This window comes from Cynocephalus volans, chromosome 7 (genome assembly GCF_027409185.1).
Source record: "Cynocephalus volans isolate mCynVol1 chromosome 7, mCynVol1.pri, whole genome shotgun sequence".
NCBI classification, from domain to species: Eukaryota; Metazoa; Chordata; class Mammalia; order Dermoptera; family Cynocephalidae; genus Cynocephalus; species Cynocephalus volans.
In genome coordinates, this window is record NC_084466.1 from 38,852,956 (window position 1) to 38,872,357 (window position 19,402).

At 33.7% G+C, this 19,402-nt stretch overlaps 1 protein-coding gene across 7 annotated transcripts in view; it reads right to left on the minus strand.

The window, feature by feature from the left end:
- PIBF1 (progesterone immunomodulatory binding factor 1) overlaps window positions 1–19,402 on the minus strand; it is a 242,338-nt gene that overhangs the window by 17,176 nt on the left and 205,760 nt on the right. For 3 of the 7 annotated variants that reach the window (XM_063102846.1, XM_063102848.1, XM_063102847.1), the window contains exons 15-16: window positions 19,036–19,166; window positions 12,610–12,694 (exon numbers count right to left, since the gene is read on the minus strand). In XM_063102846.1, the coding sequence (XP_062958916.1) occupies window positions 12,610–12,694; window positions 19,036–19,166 (216 nt within the window). Of the gene's footprint in view, window positions 1–12,609; window positions 12,695–15,245; window positions 15,311–19,035; window positions 19,167–19,402 lie in introns of those variants that run through there. The other 4 variants (XM_063102849.1, XM_063102850.1, XM_063102852.1 and 1 more) reach the window with 4 other exon arrangements.

Consider the following 19,402-nt stretch of genomic DNA (forward strand, 5'->3'; position numbering starts at 1 on the left):
ATCAGTATTTCATTCCCTTTTATGGCAGAATAATAACACCACTGCATGGATATACCACATTGTGTTTATCCATTCATCAGTTCATAAACATTTGGGATGTTTCTACCTTTTGGCTATTGAGAATTATACTGCTATAAACATTAGTGTGTAAGTTTTTGCATGGATATGTTTTAATTTCTCTTAGGTATATACCAAGAAGTGGAACTGCTGAGTCACATGTAAGTCCATGTTTAATCATTTGAGAAACTGCCCAGATTGTTTTGCAACAGTGTTTTATCTATTTCCTTACCAGATTTTTTTTTTCCTTTAATATTTTAAAGCATATTCCAGATCTCAGACCCTTTCATCTATAAATACTTCAGCAGGGATTGTTAACAGATAAAAATAAACAAAAACCAAAAAAACCCAAAATGTCATTATCATACGAAAATAGTTTTAAAGCCATCCATTCCATACTCTAAGTGCTCAATAAAAATTCTATTTATTTATTTAATTTAATTTAATTTTAATTTTGGTGGCTGGCTGGTACAGGGATCAATAAAAATTTTAAATCATAAGGGCTGGCCAGTTAGCTCAGTTGGTTAGGGCATGGTGTTGATAACACCAAGTTCTGGGGTTCAAACATTTGGCCAGCTTCCAAAAAAAAGAAAAGAATTAAATTATCATCCAAGCAAATGTTAGCACAGTTTAATATATGATTTTTAAAGAAGTTACCTTGAATGCAATGCCATTACACTCTAAACGATAGACAAAACAGATTTTGTATGGCAAAATTGTTAGAGAATAAGCATCAGTATTTGCAAATGCTATTTTCCACAGTCCCTCAGTCTGCCCATCTAAATACTCCTTCCCATTTGTAGGCTAACTTCATCCTAGGATTGTCTTGTTGTCTCAGGAGAAATATGTTAAGATTTTAGGTCTGGAGGGAGGAAGAGAGGGGATAGGAATTAACAGTCATGGAATATCTATGAAGTACCAGGCTTTGTGCTAAGTATTTTACATAATAATTTAATTCTCTCAAATACAAAGAGGTAGATATTATTTCAGTTTTGAAGATGAGAAAACTCAGGTTTAGAAGGCTCAAGAAATTTAGCCAAGCTTATTTAGTTACTACGATGTGAAACCAGCATTCAAATTAAGGTCTTTTTGGCTTCAGAGCTATCTTTATGCACACAGCAATGCAAATACTTTCTACCAAGGCCTTTGTTACACACAATTTCAGGTTTGGAAGGGATTTTCAAGTTATTTAACCCAGCCTCTATACACAATTAAGAAATCCCCTCTGACCGTATGGCTACCTAGCTCAGGCTTGAAAAACGAAGACAAATTAAGTATCAATGTAGCTTTTCCTTACTGAACTACAAAAACAAAACAAAACAAAATTAAAAACCCCAAAACAAAAACAAGTAAAACAACAAAACAAAACAAAACATGTCTCCTCATAATGCTTATACTTTGGTTTTAATTCCAACCATTTGGAGACTTGTATAGCAAGTCTCTTACTGCCTCTTTTATATGCATGCTTTGAGTTTCCTATCTCTCTCTAAGTCTTATCTTCTCTAAGCATCCCCACTTCATTCATCTCTCGTATGACTGAAAAGAATTCTTTCATCATCCTGTTTGTTTTCTTTAGATTATCTCTTAGTATTGAAAGTTTTGGGCCTGAAACAGAATAAAGAAGTCTTGGCTAGAGCAGAGCAGGATGATGTCTATATATGCCTTATTCTAATGCATTTAAGATGACATAAACATTTTTGGAGCTCTACCCTATCTATGACCGAAAGCTTAGTGAGAACTCAAGCTTTTACATGAATGATAGCAAATATGAGACAACTGTGCTGTCATAGCCTCAGGGACATAACTAATCACCTGAAACATTCTTTCCTAAGCTTGGATATGATCTTAGGATCATTCGCAATATGATCCAGGCAGAGGAAGATAGTATTAACACACAGAAGCAGGCCCTTGATTGGAAATCTACTGCCATTGTTGACTTAAAACAGAAGTATGGGAATGAATGCTGATTCTGTTCTGATTGTTTTGCCCAGACCCTTGAGCTCATCTCATTACTGAATAATACCTGGGACAACTTCTGACTACTTGTCCTGCTTTGCCTTCTGGCATTCATGTCCTCTTGAAGCCTGTCTTTTTGATCAACTACATTCACTGCTTCCCCTTCTATAACAGTATTCATTTAGTTGCTGTCTAGTTTCTGGCCTCTACTATTTCAATATAATCTGATAGGTTTTGATGTACAGTCTTGTTGATCAATGTCAGCATCGACTTCAGACTCTAACCCCTATCCTTCATTTTGAGCACTGGTTTTCAGGGTATGACTCATGCCTGAGCCTATACTTTGCCCATGCTGTATTCCCAGCCTTCTTCTCTTACTGCTCCTTGATATGCAATCAATGACTTGTTAAGTTAATATAAAAATATTGCCAATACATTGCCTAACAGAATTATGATTATAATCACCTCATGTTGTTAATACTTAATATTTTCTTCTGGCCACCACATATTTCAAGAGACTTTTTTTTAATAGTTTGCAGTTTTTTTGTGTGTGTCTCTTTCTGTCCTGAAATTATTTGGTTTGTTATAAGCTGCTACTATTCTAAGAGAGTCATAAAAACATGGGTTAGAAATGATAGCAAGAGATCATTTACTCGTTCCTTAATAACAAAAAAAGGTCAGAGAAGTGTACTTGCCATTTAAAAGAAAACATAGCACAAACTTCTAAAGTACAGTAGGAAAAATACATATTTCATTCTTTAAAAAGAAAAAACAACTAGAAAATGATAGGTCTATATGAGATATAGATGTGAAAATGCGATATGAAAAAGTTAAAAGGAGATATACACACAGATAAAATAGTTTTATGATGAGTTATGGTGCTTTACACAAGACAGAGCTTTATAAAGCAGGATACAACAAAGATATTTGTAATTTTAAAGAAAATGATGAAAAAATTAAAGAAGCCAAAATACTTATGGAAACCAAAATAATTATGACCTAGTTCTATTAAGTTCTGTACAAGTCCATATAAACATACTGGTCCACAGAGTACAATCTAAAAGAAATTCAAGTGTCTTTTATGCAACTCAAAACTGAGGAGAGTTAACATTCTACAGAATAGACAATTAAGATTCACTGGCTGCTTCTGTGAAATGGGTATAAGATGACCACAAGGCTGTTATAAGTGAAATAATGAATACAAAAAGACCTATAAAGTAATATGTAAATATTAAACATTCTTATTATTTATTCAAAAAGGTTCTATTTTGGGGAGAAAAGCTTAATTCCTTCTTGAATACCAGACAGCATAAGAAAAAGGCCACTTCTCCTACTATGAAGGAATAATTTAAAATTTTATTTTCTTTGATTTCTTATTCCCAGATATAATACTTGGTTGAAAGCAATCCATAACCATTCCTTTAGTACAGTAGTATAAAGTAATTGATGTGAAAATGTTTTATACAGTTTGGTAAAAAGAAGATATACAAATTCACCATATTATTAGTCCTATTAAATAACAGATTTGGTTCTATTACACAGAAAATATGAGTAAATATAACATTTGCAATGAGTACTGTTTTGCAATATTTTCATTCTCTGAATTTCCTCAGACCTGAATTCACATACCCTTATATGGAAAAAATAAGCATTCTAAAACTTTGTAGGGAAAATATGACATACTGTATATGTACGTTTTAGATTTTCACTACAATAATTGCCTTTCTTTAAAACACTCATTTACATTCAGCAAATAAAAAAAAATTTTTTTTTCTTTTTTTGGTGGCAACATCTCACTCTATACAACTGAGCTAACTGGCCAGCCCCTGAAAAAAAGAAATGAATTCAAAGAGCAACACTATGATGAGAAATGTATGAATCTAAGAAATAATTACATTTTCATTTAAAGAAAAATTAATTTACCCATTCAGTGGTGGTTTGTTTTTTTTGGCCATGCTGACTATAAAATTTAACTACATAGGTCTATAAGAAAAACATGTAAAAAGGTATTCTTAAGAAAATTTCAAAATGGTTAAGCATGAACCAAAAAGAGTGACACGTATATAGAAATATGCAATTTGTTGGAACCCCTTATGAAGTGGATTGCCTAAGGGGCACTTGAGATGCTGAAATGTCCCTGAAATCTTCCGAGAAATCACAAAGAACATACAAGTTAGATTCCGGGAACATAAACATACCATAAAAGAATGATAATTATACTGTGACTTCACTTTTAAGAAACCTGGCTAACTGCAGAGTTTGTTTTCTTTTCTTTAAGTAGTAGACGCTGCCATAAGAAGAAAGTTATCTGAAATAATGGGAGTTAGTCCAACATGGAGGCAACTGTGGGGCCTTGCACTTTCTAGGTACTTAGTAAGGAGTGATTGAATACTAGTTAAATACTAACTGAAATGATTGGCGGCCCTGTGAGATGTTATTGGCAGAAGGACTGGATGAAAGGGTAGAAGGTACCCCAGGTCTCAAAACCAGAGGTCTTATACTTTAGAGTTTTGATAACCATAGAGGCTGCTGTGGCTACAACCACCATGTCCGGGATTTTAGGAATAGCTCTACTCTAGACAAACCTTTCAGACATGACTTCCTATTGGCTACTTTGAGAGAGTGCTTTGAAATTGTTCTTGGTTGTAGGAGAGCTTCTGTGCTTTTTCCAGTTGGAATGGTATCAGTTATCACACTGCAACTTATTTTTTGAGGGGAGGGCATGGGCATATATCAAATGCCAGTTTCTAAAGTTTTCCATTTGACAGCTTTTAGTACAATTATTATGAAGATTAAAAATGACGATAATTAGTTTAAAAAATATTCACATGGGTACTTGTCATGTGCTAAATACTGTACTAAAGGTTAAGATACAAAGAGGAATTTGGCACTCCACTGGGCAAGACAGATGCATAATTGTGATATACAGTGATATGAACATTAATAGAAATAATAAAAAAAGTCATAGGAACCAGGTAGGAAAAGATGAAAAGGAACCTTCATTGAGTTATTGTTATATGCCAGGAACTTTACTACATTATTTAATCCTCACATAACCCTGCAAAGTAGATATTACCTTTATTTATAGATGAGGAAACTGAGTTTAGAGGGGTGAAATTGTTGTCCCAAGAATTATAGCTATTAAGTAGAAGAGCTAGGAGATGAACCCAAGTCTTATCTGTTTGACTGCCGGCTTTTTCCACAGTATTTCAAAATGTAGGTGATGTAAGAAATATAAAGGTAATTTCAGCTTTACAACTTAACTGGAGAGCTGAACATGTATATATGTACATACAGTAGAAGCAGAATATAATACTGGATCATTCGAGTTGTCCATTTTCTCCATGTTTATACCTAGGGTGCTGAGTGCTGCTATACGGTATGGTACTACTATAAATAGATGACATTTCAACTTTGCAATTCTTTAATGTTTCTGTAATGTATATCATTCATTCATTACATAGTTATTTCAAAATTCTATTTTCCTCAAAACTCTGACCCTATCATGTCTCTTTCCATTGGAAAACATCCATTAGATGAGAACTGCCTAAATTCTTTCCACCAAACCTGCAAACATTCTTTATCTTCACGTAATCTTTCTTTCTACTCTTCAAAATGGAAAAGGTAATGCTCTGACCTAAAGTTAAACTCCATCACTTCGCTATGTATCTCTTCCTTTCCTAATACTTTTGCTCAACTGATTATCTCCTCTCTTTTGTATTTTTAGTGTCTCTTTCTATCTAGCTTTTTCCTATCATCATTTAAACTGGATAGTCTAAAATTTTGGGAAGTAAAAACTCTTGATCTCGTGCCCCCTCCTTGATCATCTTATATTCTTTTCTTTAAATACCTATTTTTCCTTTTTTCCAATTCTGCTCATTCATCAGTTCACTGCAATCTGCCCTTTAGCTCCACTGAAACTGGTTTAGCATCTTATTAATTTCCAAATGGTACTTTCCTTTTATCTTTGTTTGGCCTGACCTCTTACAGCATATGCCACTGCTGACAACTGCCTCCCTTCTGAATCGTTCTTCCCGGGCTTCACTGACTCTCCTCTCCTGTTGTTCCTCCCAACTCTGGTCACTCTTCCCTCTTCTTTGTGTAAGCACTTGTTCTTATGTCCATCTCTTAAATGCTGGTGCTCTTCAAGATTCTGTCATAGGCCTTTTTCTGTTCTCTGTATACTCTGACTAGCTCATTTAATCTACTTCCATGTAAAGACCCATCTTTATCTTGTGACTCTCAGATCTCTATTTCTAGATTAGGTCTCTTTCCTGGGCTCAAGAATCAACATTTTTAACTCTTTACTGGATATATGTATTTAGATATCGCTTGAGATTTTCTTCCCAAACCTATTCCTCCTATGTTCTTTAAAGCACCACTATAGGCCCAAGACACAAGCCCAAAACCTGGGCATCAATTCTCATTCATCCTCCCTTTATTAGTCCCTAAATTCAATCAACCACCAAGCACCGTGATTCTGCTTCCTAAGTAGCTTTCAAATTGGTCCATTTTTGTCTCGCACCACCATCACTCTCTGAAATACTGGAACAGCTTCCTAAGTGGGGCTCTTACCACTGCCTTTAATATCGCTCCAAAAGTCATGAGAAATGGGCTTTTACATCACCTTAAAATTGAGCTCGGTAGTTTGTTAGATATTTGGCTGACTAAAGATACTTTTCCTACCCTCAAAAGCTTATATTCTAAGGACATATGACCAAATATATACAAAGAAAAGCAGAATTAGAATTTCCAAAGGTGATTAGTAAATCTTACTTCATTAAGGCAAATATGAGTGGAAGGAAATAAATTAAAAATAAGGGCAATTGATGACTTTTGAGAGAGAAGGTCAAGAAAGAAGGCATTCTAAGAAATCACATTTCTTATATTCAAAATCTTTTCAAACTGAATGTTTTATTTGAAGTCCTGCTACTATTATCTAAGAGTGAGATCATAACAGTTGATCTTTTCCTTTTACCTCCTCTTTAACCTAATTATTTAAGATTTATATTTTTTTACACCCAAGAGGTCTTAATCCTAATACAAGTGAAGTGAAGGCATTTGTTATGTTTTTTTTTTTTTTTGGCAGCTGGCTGGTACAGGGATCAAATCCTGGACCTTGGTGTTATCAGCACCATGCGTTAACCAATTGAGCTACCCAGCTATCCCAAAGGGAAGGCATTTAAAAGTAAAATAGATTATAATCCACTTGAAGGAAACAAGTTGTTCTGAGGCATCAAAGTAAAAGAAGGAAAAAAAAAAAAAAAAAAAAAAACACCTGGATAAGATATTCAGCTCTGGCAACTAAGACGAAAAAGGAAACACATTAAATCAGAACGTTTTCATTTTCTGACAAAAGAAAGAAGGATATAACTTCATTTACAGAGGCAAAATTTTTCCTGGAACTAATGTAAGCAATGATTCATCATGAGATTTTTGTCTAAATGTGACTAAGGAGAAAGAACATAAGCTTCTTTTTTTTTTTTTAAGGGAAAAAATAGGTTTACTTTTAGTTTTGACAGTATGTAACCATGGTCAAGTTACTTAACTCATCAGCATCAGTTTCATCTGTAGAATGTGGGCAATGATATTTATCTTTTTTTTTTCCGTCTCAACTCCGCTGACAGTGATATTTATCAATGAACTGTAATAAAGATTAAATTATGTAATATATTTGGAAGTACTTAGTAGACTGCCTCAAATAGTTTTACATAACAAAGAGACATCACACCAGGCTTTGTTTTGATCTTCTACAACGGCACAGAACATGACATTAAATTTGCCTTCATGGAAGGAATTTTGAGAGGAGAGATATTTTGCCCTTTCCACCTCACTCTGCTTTTTTTTCACTGAATACTGGGACAAAACTTGGAGAATTTAGAATGGAGAGATGTGGACAGGAACGATATCACAATCCAATTTATGATTAGTTTTTAGTTAGCATTTTTTGTGCATAACCTTTAACTAATTTATTTACCAATCTAGTTGAACTCTGTAGTATGAAAAGGCAACCTCGAATATGCTATTTTTCTCCACACTCACCCTTTCTTCACATTTTTATAACATTTGAAAGTTACTAAACTAATTTTTTCTCTAAAGAAGCATTGAGACTATAAATCACCTAATATATCACTCATAATTCCAAATACGCACAACAATTTTTTAAAATATATAAATACTAAAATGTTACAATAGCAGAGGAGGTCAATATACATTTGCAGAAATCTTCAACCACAACTGAACCCCCAAGATGAGAGGAGATCCTTTTAAGCTAATATTTTTGAGCTAACACTAGTGTAGAAAATAAAAACTCTCTGTGGCCACGCTGCAAATGTTTCAGAATTGTCAACCTAGGATTGTCCTACTTGTTTTCTTTTTTCATTTAACACCTACTTTGTTAAGAAAGGGTAAATGAGTTGTTGATCTTATTTCAAATCACACGAATATATACAGCCTTATCAGAACTAAGTAACACTGCTTTAAGAATCAGAGCCACACATGTACAATGCAAAAAAGAAAATGAGAAACTTGAAAAGGTTCATTTGTTCTCTTTCAAATCACTAATTTAAATTGTCAAAATTTGGCTGATCAAAACCACCACTCATATTACATAATTTACTCAGGTCTTGACTAGGGTGACGTGAGTCAGCAGAACTGGAGGTGCACTCTGGAAGGAGGCAGTGCTCTCATGGTCAACCCTGTATGCCGAGTGTGGGCACCTCCTTACATTTTGTGCCCTATGTGCCTTGCTTGCCTTGCTCTAGTCTTAGCTCTGATTTTCACTTTCAAAAAATATTTATCAGAGTTATTCTTATCCAACTGTGATCTATTGGCTATTCTGAGCACATCGTCACCAAAGCCATGAAGTAAATAAGTCAATCCTGCAGACTCTTTGTTTCTTTGACTTCTAGTGAATGTTTGAGTGAATGGCTGAGCATTTCCAGGGATCACCAGCTGTTCTCTGTTCATATAAACAGTTTGCACAGGCCTTTGCATCTGCATATACTGTAATTTGTTATTAACTGGTTTCTTAGAAAAAGATTAAAAACTTGTATCAGATTTGATTTACTAAGCTTTAATTTTTACTTTGTTTTGAAAAGAAAAATAGTTGCTTTTCTTTAGATGTCTGGCATTATGAAAATCCACAATGTTTAATTATTAAAATATAATTCCCAATTAAAACATTAGTTGTCTAAAATGGGGAGAGACATAGGCATTAAGGGCTGGCTTACATGCCTTCACAAATGTGTGTTCACACTCACCAGGAGTGGGACTAAAGGAATGTCACTGCTAGTTATTTCTCTGTTTTCCAGTAGATCTTGGAAAGAGGGAGTGGGGAGGATGCTGGTGTGACTATACAATCTTACCAAGGAAGGAGTACACCGGTATAACGGCTATAATTTTCGTTCTTCCCCATATCATCTCAATCTTTTTTTCCCCCTACCTGATGCAGTGGTTCTAGGACCAGGTCTTGCAACTACAGGACAAATGCTGTAAGCAGGGATGATTTCTAAGCAAGAAACTGTAACAATGTTTTTAAACCTTATGTCAGAATTCCTAAGGGCCTGATAGGAGTGGGTTGTGCCTTCACCCCATCTGGAAAAATTTGGGATTAACAGTGATTGCAGCTATATTGCCTGGTGGTAAATATATCCAACTAGTTCTGCAGCTGTGTAACCTTACCTTATATGAATGGAAATGAACAGAGGGGGAGGCACTTGCTACACTAGTATTGCTGCTGGAATTCTAGACAAGCACAGTGGCTGATCCTAATGTCCCTTCCAAAGGTAGAAAAGTTTGGATATTAACGGAGAGAAGGAGAAATGGTAGCTGAGGGTAAAGAAATGAATAAGTGGGTTATAAAATGAGGGAGACATATGATGATGGACTGGACTAATTATTAATGACTGAATGGGTTTCTAGTAATGTGCCAGTGTCTTTTGAATTGTTTTGTTTTGTTTTCTGGTGGCTGGTTAGTACAGGGATCTGAACCCTTAACCTTGATCATGCTCTAACTAACTGAACTAATTGGCCAGCCTGCATTTCCTTTTGATGTAAGGGATCTGTGTTTGAAGCCCAGGGGGTGGAGTGTGAGATTGTGGAAAAATATATTTTGTCTTAAAAAACAAACAAACAAAAATATATACATATATAATTGCCCAAGTGAAGATGTACTGTCAAATGTGTAAAAATTAATTGACAATTATTTAACTGAATATTTATCCATACAAATTTCACTGATGCCATGTGGTAGTAGGCAATCCATATGAGTAGTTTAATCTCGTTAGTATTAATTTTCATGCATAAACAAAAACAACTCAAAAAGACACTGATACATAACTAGAATCCCATATTTGCTTCTCAACCCACTAAGTAAACCATTTTAGTTTTTATTGGACTCGTGAATAATGTGATTCCAAGTATGATATATAAAATATAAAAATCAAAACTACTCATATATTTTTCAGAGTCTAGCATAATCATTTAAAATCAAAGGAGAATTGCCATTCTGAAAAAAATACTTGTTACGCAGCTTTATTAAAAAAATGTAGTTCAGGGCCAGCCCGTGTCTCACTCAGGAGAGTGTGGTGCTGATAACACCAAGGCCATGGGTTCGGATCCCATATAGGGATGGCTGGTTAGCTCATTGGGTGAGCGTGGTGCTGACAACACTAAGTCAAGGGTTAAGATCCCCTTACCGGTCTTTAAAAAAAAAAAAAAAAAAAAAAAGTAGTTCATACATCTGAATAGTCATCTGTAATTACTATTTCTTAAATATTCAATTTCAAAAACATTGGTGAAAATTCCACACAGTAAATGAATTAGGCTTCCACAGTGAAGAAACAACTACTGGAAGGAAGAATCCTAAGATGTAAGTGACAGTAGTAGTGATGGGTAAGGCCTGGAATGTAGGAAATAAGAAAAGGGAGTAAATATCTTCAGAGAAGCTTTCCTAACTCTGTAACCTGTTGTTAAATTGATCTATCTACCTAAAAGTCACCTCTAAAATCTAGTCCAGGGACGACACCTTCTTATCCCTTTCACTCATCACATAGAAGACACCTTTAAGAGAATCCACTCATTTCTAGAATAGAGACAATCCTCCAATTCCTTGATACCGTTTCTAGGATATGTAGCTTTGAACTGTTTCCAGTAATAGTCCCCAGTTCATTTCTCTCAATAATATCCCTCCAATAATTTCTTCCCAAGCATCTGGTATACCTTTCCCAAACTAGGAAATAATGTCTTCAGGATACTCATAAACCAATGATCTGTTTTGAACAGTTCTTTCTCTTTTAGAATAACAAAATCATAAAAGATGGCTAAGATGAGGCAGTGATAGATCAGTGGAAAAAATGCTTTGGATAAGAAAACTAGGTTTAACAATACCAATTGCTGATGAGGATGGAGAGCAGCTGTAACGCTCACCCATTGCAGCTGGGAATGCAAAAGTACGGTCACAGTCACATTAGAAAAGTCTTGCAGATTCTAAGAAAGAAGATTCTTAGAAAGCTAAACATACATTTACCATACAACTCAGCAGTCACGCTCCTGGGTATTGACCCAAGAGAAATGGAAACATATTTACACAAAAACCTGTACACAATTGTTTACAGCTGTTTTATTTTTAGATGTCTCAAAACGCAAACAACTCAAATGTCCCTCAACTGGTGAATGGATTAACAAACTGTGATACATCCACACAATGGACAATTATTCATCAATAAAAAGGAACAAACGACTAACATTTGCAATAATGTGGGTCAATCTCAAATGCATTATCGTAAGTGAAAAAAAGCCAGACTCAAATGGCTACATACTGATAATTTCATTTATATGACATTCTACAGAATAGAAGTAGGTATAGAAAATAGATTAGTGGTTGTAAGGGCTGGGGGTTGCAGAAAAGAGTCAATTCTAAAGGGCAATAAAATAATTTTGGGGGGTAGCTGAACTATTTGATTGTGGTGGTGGTTACATAACTATGCATTTGTCAAAATCACAAAAATATATGCTAAAAAGGGTGAATTTTACTGTTTGTATATTTTGCCTCAATAAAACTGACTTAAAAAATAAAACAAAACTGAACTTATCTCTTAGTTACTAATTGGCCTCTTGGGCAAGCCACTTAAGAGTCATTTCTCCTTCAATAAAATAGGGATTATATTTACTCAAAAAGATTTCTGGTGAGAAACAAATGATAAAAATAAAAGAACTTTATAAACTTTAAAGCTCAATACAAATATTTTATACTAGGCATTGGGCATACAATGATAAATAAGACACAGTACAGTAAAGAAATTTACTGTCTACTGGTAGAGATGAAACAGATAATTATTAAATAATGTGGAAATTCAATGACAGAGATATGAACAAAGCAATATTGGTCAACAAGAAAGGGGCATTCCAGGAATAAGAATAAACTCTAAGAATAAAGTATATCACAAGAGTAATAAAAAACGCCAGATCACAGTGAGATGAAAATGTGAGAAGTCATTAATGAACACAAACAACTGGAATCCAGTAATCTTAACCCAATATGGATTCTGAAAAATCCTAAAACTGTAAAAAATTATGATAAAATGGAAAAAGTACCTCACGATGATTTAGAAGTTGTTCTAAATCTAATGCCATTTGATTCTTCATCTGTAGTAAGGCTGACTTTTCTTTATTTAAATTGCTGAAAAAAAACCCCCAAAATATCCAAGATTAAAAAAGTCATCATGTTACTGTAAATTTAGTTAATAAATAGTAAATAGCAAAAGAATAAACACAAATCTGATGGTTTAGATTAAAGATAAATTACATTTATAGTCCAAAAAGATACTAGACCAGCCACTGTAATGTTTGACTTGATGAATGGCCTAGCTATTTTGTCGGAAGCCTCTTTTTCTTTTAATAATCATTTGACAATGCAACTGAGATGTTTCTGAGAATATTTTCCTACCTATTACGGGCATAAAATCAGTGTTTTAAAGATACTTATTCCTGAAATGTAAAAAGATGAAGCAGGACTTATATAAAAGGCAAAAAGAAAGTATACATGGGCAAAATACTAAAACACAAGATATTGAAAATCAAATTAAAACATGTATCCTTAAAACTAAAAGTGGTATTTTATTTTATTTTTATTTATTTATTTATTTATTTTTAAATTTAATTTTATTTTTTCAATATACAATGTGGTTGATTATTGTGGCCCATTACTGAAACCTCCCTCCCTCTTCCCTCTCCCCCCTCCCTCCCAACAACCTCCCATCTGTTCGCTTGTATCAACTTCAAGGAATTGTAATTGTTGTGTCTTCTTCCCTCCCCGCTCCCAGGTTGTTTGTGTATTTTGTGTATTTATTTATTTATTTTTAGCTCCTACAAATAAGTGAGAACATGTGATATTTCTCTTTCTGTGCCTGACCTGTTTCACTTAATATAATTCTCTCTAGGTCCATCCATGTTGTTGCAAATGGCAGTATTTCATTCTTTTTTATAGCAGAGTAATATTCCATTGTGTAGATATACCACATTTTCTGTATCCACTCATCTGATGATGGACATTTGGGCTGGTTCCAACTCTTAGCTATTGTAAAGAGTGCTGCAATGAACATTGGAGAACAGGTATACCTTTCTCCATGGTAGAACAGCATGGTACTGGCATAAAAACAGACACACTGATCAATGGAATAGAATAGAGAATCCAGAAATCAACCCACACACCTACAGCCATCTGATCTTTGACAAAGGCATCAAGCCTATACACTGGGGAAGAGACTGCCTCTTCAGCAAATGGTGCTGGGATAACTAGATATCCATATGCAGGAAAATGAAACTAGACCCATACCTCTCACCATATACCAAAATCAACTCAAAATGGATTAAAGAATTAAATATACACCCTGAAATAATAAAACTTCTTAAAGAAAACATAGGAGAAACACTTCAGGAAGTAGGACTGGGCGCATACTTCATGAATACGACCCCAAAAGCACACACAACCAAAGGAAAAATAAACAAATGTGATTATATCAAACTAAAAAGATTCTGCACAGCAAAAGAAACAATTAACAGAGTTAAAAGACCACCAACAGAGTGGGAGAAAATATTTGCAAAATATACACCTGACAAAGGATTAATATCCAGAATATACAAGGAACTGAAACAACTTTACAACAAAAAAACAAGTAACTCAATTAAAAAATGGACCAAAGAGCTAAATAGGCATTTCTCAAAGGAAGATATACAAATGGCCAACAGACACATGAAAAAATGCTCAACATCACTCAGCATTCGGAAAATGCAAAACACACTGAGATACCATCTCACCCCAGTTAGGATGGCTAATATCCAAAAACTGTGAACGAGAAATGCTGGCAACGTTGCAGAGAAAAAGAACTCTCATACATTGTTGGTGGGACTGCAAAATGGTGCAGCCTCTATGGAAAATGGTATGGAGGTTCCTCAAACAATTGCAGATCAATCTACCACATGACCCAGCTATCCCACTGCTGGGAATATACCCAGAGGAATGGAAAACAAAAGTGGTATTTTATTATTTACCACACACTAAATTACCAGGTATATAATTGAGTTAGGTAAATGAATCAGATTTTTAGTCTGTGGTAAATCTGAGAAAAGAATTTCTGTCTTCAAAATCTCAGTTCAATCTTAAATTTCTTAGTGTGCATTGTGAATCTCCCTTATATATGACTTATTTTCTGATAGGAGAGGGCAAGAAGCTATCTTATAAGCCTAATTGTAAAGACATTAATATTTTAAAAGAGAAATACTGGGGTAGTTTTATTATTTAGCATATAGAAATTCATTAGAACAATTAAATGAAATATTCTTCTAATACCACTGGAATGAATCTACTCAACGAGCAATACAACAAGAATTAAGAAAAGCAATAATAAATTGAAGTAACATAATACCTCAATTGCCAAGACAAAATTGGTGAGGGTAAAATTAATAAGAATTGTTTTGCTGAACAGGTAAGACATCTTTAAGTTATACTTTAAGAAAGTGAAAAGCCACCAATTTTTAAAAAATTAGGCAGAAGTTTTTTTAATTCAGGGAACAAACAGTAGTAGGCATTCTGGAAAAACTGGTAATGCCAAGGATTTAAGAGCAAAAGCCCACATTTTCCTCCTTCCTAGTAATTGAGAACTTCCCCAGGAAACATCACAGTTCGTCCTCTGAGAAGAAAGACTAGATGCAATTCTGACTTCCAAGTGTGCCACTGACTCAACTGTGTGGTATGAAGCACGAAACACATAACCAGACTGGACCTCAGTTTTCACATCTGTAAAAGTGGAAAATACTCATGTATGTCAAAAGGGTATGTAAATTATCTAATGAATGATTATATAAAGCGTTGAACACATAAAACTCTATATAAATGCTATTTGGTATTACTAATTTAGATGAAAAACAGGCATCAGAGGAAAACAGTAATTAAATGCCAATAAAGGTAAGCAGCTCAGCAGAAAAACAAACTGACTTTTGGAGTTAGGCGCCAGAGATTCTATCACACAGAGGAGTTGAAAAGAACAAAATGGTATAAAGGAAACAGAGTGCCATGTTCTGCTAGAGTCTCCAAAGCATGAAAAGAATCAGATGTTTCTGTAACTTATTCTTATCTATCTTTAGCTGGAATCACTTTGAAGATAAAATAGTTTTCAAAATTAAACACCCAGTAAATAGGACTAAGAATTTATACATATGTTTATGTTCATATACATGTACACATATACACACAGTATGTAAACATATATTCACATTCAGTGCATTCTCTCTCTCTCTCTCTCTCTCAAATATCAATAGCCCATTAAGTAAAATGTAGTGTAATGAGAATGGAATGTTGAGGTAATTAAAGGAATTTGAATAATTCTTTAAAAATGCTTTATATGTAGTGTTTAACTTTTCAAGAATAAATATTCTATAATTAAATAGCAAAAACAACCATATAACATAGAACCAAAGGTAAGTGGATAAACTGGTTTATAGAGCAACTCTGCTGTATCAACAAGATGTCAGTTTATCACAAACAACAGACTCCATAGATAATATTTCAGTCATTAGAATATCCGGGTATTAAAAAAAAAACCCCAAAACAAAACAAAAAACAAACAAAAACAAGAAACAAATGAATATCCGGGTATATATTTTCAAAGTCTTAATCTTCTTTATAATCTACTCAAGCCACAAGGGAGATCACCTTCTACATGCAGATCTCTAAAACTGAATATGATGATGATGATTATATTCACTGTTCTTCTAGTACATATGTAATTACTCAACAGAAGTTTAGTCTTTGTAAGACATATTTCATAACTGTGGAAATTTACCTTTAAAAAAGTTTCTATGAGTGACTCATAAAGCAACTATGAAACAAATCTCCTTGTAAGTATATCTATCTTGAATAGTATATTACACCCATAATTGTTCAATTCACTGTTAATTATTACTTAGAAATTCATGTTTATGGCTCTGTTTCACCGGCTATATGAAAACAAATTCCTGATATATTGTTTCTTAACTTCCTGGATCAATATACTCTGGCTTAGCCTTGTAAGAGAAGTTGACAATGTAGTCTTTTCTTCTTTAACTACTAGTTAAGAATAAACCAAGAACTGACAACAGGGAAGGAAAATTTATGCTAATCATTCTCTTTTCATGCTTCCTTCAGTTCTGAAGTAGAGATCAAACTATATTACCCAGACTATCTTTAGTGGCTTGGTGGAGAAGAGTTAACAGTGCTGTTTAGAATGAACTTTTATTTTAACGATAGGGGAATTTAAAGCAGTTAATAGTGACATCTCAAATGTTAGCTTTTGACATGTTTATAACGATTTCTTTTAGTACATGCTTACTTGAATCTTTCTAGAAATTGAATATACCTTTGTAAATAGCTATATTTGCAAGGAGTGAGGGTGATATCATGGTATTGTTTAATTTTCCAATAAATTTATTCAGTTTATTTATTCAATAATAAAATTATTCAGTTCTTTAAAGAGATTTTATTGTATAAGCTAGAAAAACATTTTTTAAATAATCAATTGATGTACATATTTTTATAATTAAAATCAACGCCCACCAAAGGGTAATAGGAATTTTCAAGAAGATAGTAATTTAATAACTTTTTTGGATGGCCATCTAGTGTTTAAATTTCATATTAATAAAGGGAGGGGAAGAAACACTTACTGAGTTTCTCCTATGTGCCAGAAGCTTTATATGTGTTCCTTCACTTAATTTTTACAACTATTCCTTGAGGTTCAAATTAATATCTGTATTTTACAGAACATTTACCATGAGAAAAGAAGCCAGGTTGATGTGTATTCAAAGCCCAGAATAATTCCACTATAGGATTTGAAACGCTATTGGCTAAGAGTAAGAGTGAAGAACTGTGGATGTTAGAACTGTGATCTGTCTCACTATATCTGACTTGTTGGCTGAGCTGACTTTTTTATGGCATCACAACACATGATTTCATTCACGTAACCAGGGAACACCAATGGCAGCATCTCAAATGCCATAATTAAATTACTAAAAGCACCTTAATTTTTCATATTAGAAGGTAGTTGCTTCAATAAGAGCAAGATTTCAAATACTGTGAAATATCAGTTCAGAAAGTTACCAAACAATAAATTTATTAAACAAAGACAGTGACAAATAACTCAGATATTTAGTATAAAATATTTTTGGTAGTTAATTCCATAACTGTTATGATTAGCTCTTATGATTACTGTTCCTATTATTAAGGGAGTCTTACTTTTTTTGTCCAAATTCAACATATTATGAAAAATGTTATTGCTAATTTTAAAGATAATTTTCAATATAAAATCTGTTAAATGTCAAATAAATACTAATACTAGCAAACATTCATTGAGCATTTATCATATTTAAGCACTATGCTATGTATATTAGAAGATTATATCATTTAAACCTCAGAACAACCGTACCAATTGGGTACTGTTAGGCTGTTAGTACCACTGGCATTTCACATATGAGGAAACTGGCTGTGCTGTCCAATACCTTAGCCATTAGCCACAGTGGCAACTAAAGTCAAAATTAATTTAATTTAAATAAAATTAAAAAATTTAGTTCCTCAGGAACACTAGCCACATTTCAAATGTTCCTCAACTACAGATAGCTGGCTAGTGGTTACCACGCTGGACAGTACAGATATGGAATATTTTTATCATTACAGAAATTTCTATCAGACAATGGAGGTTTAGAGAACCTAAAGGTACTTGCCACAATTCAAAACTAAGTACTAAGTTGCATTTGAACCTATGCCACCTACCTACGGCGCCTGTACCCCCTTTTCAAATCTTTTTCTTTTTCAAATAACTTGGTTGCATTTGAACCTATGCCACCTACCTATGGATCCTGTACTCCCTTTTCAAATCTTTTTTTTTTTCAAATAACTTGGTTGCATTTGAACCTATGCCACCTACCTATGGATCCTGTACTCCCTTTTCAAATCTTTTTTTTTCAGATAACTTGGTTATAAATAATTTCGCTAGAGAGTGAAAATATAAGAAATCCCCATTTATCTGTCACCCAGCTTCAATAATTATCAACTCATTAAAGTCCTATTTTAACTACTATGATATACTATTATTTTTGTTTCTCTTTCTTAATTATATTACTTAATGAAGAATCACCCCTTCTTCAGAATACAACATAGGGAGGCAGTATAACATAATGGTTAAGAGTATAGAATTAGAAAGCAGACAGATATGAATTCAAAGTTTGGCTCTACCACAAAGCTGTATGTTCTTAGAAGACAAGCTGATTAATTACTCTAGGGCTGAATTTGTCATCTGTATAACTTTCTCCTACAGCTAGCTATTATTTTTCTCTATATTAAACATATTCAGCTACCTTAATTCTTAGTACACTTTATTTAAAATTTGTCTTCACCCACATTCACAACCCACATTTACAACCTACATTCATGTATGACAGCATTATGCTTACAATGTCTTTATTATTCAAATAAAAGATTGGTAGATGGTTTACCTGACATCTTTCTCAAGTTGTGCAATACATCCTGTCAGTGAATCAATCTTTGAATCTCTCTGACGCACCGATTCAATGAGATATCGGTAAGGTTGTTGAGTCTGGTTTAATAGAGAATTGGCCCTGTCAAGCTAAAAAAACAGGTTTCATTAAAGTCAAAAAAATTGGACAACAAATTAAAATCATTAGCAAAAATATAGTACATCAATCCCTTTAACATGAATTATTCTGAAATCTTTTCCTGTCTGAATTTGCAGGTTTTAAAAATGATTAATCAATAGTGAGTCTTAATAATAATTATAAACAGAAAATATATTAAAAATTTTAATTTAATTTTTTTTGGCAGCTGGCCAGTATGGAGATCCAA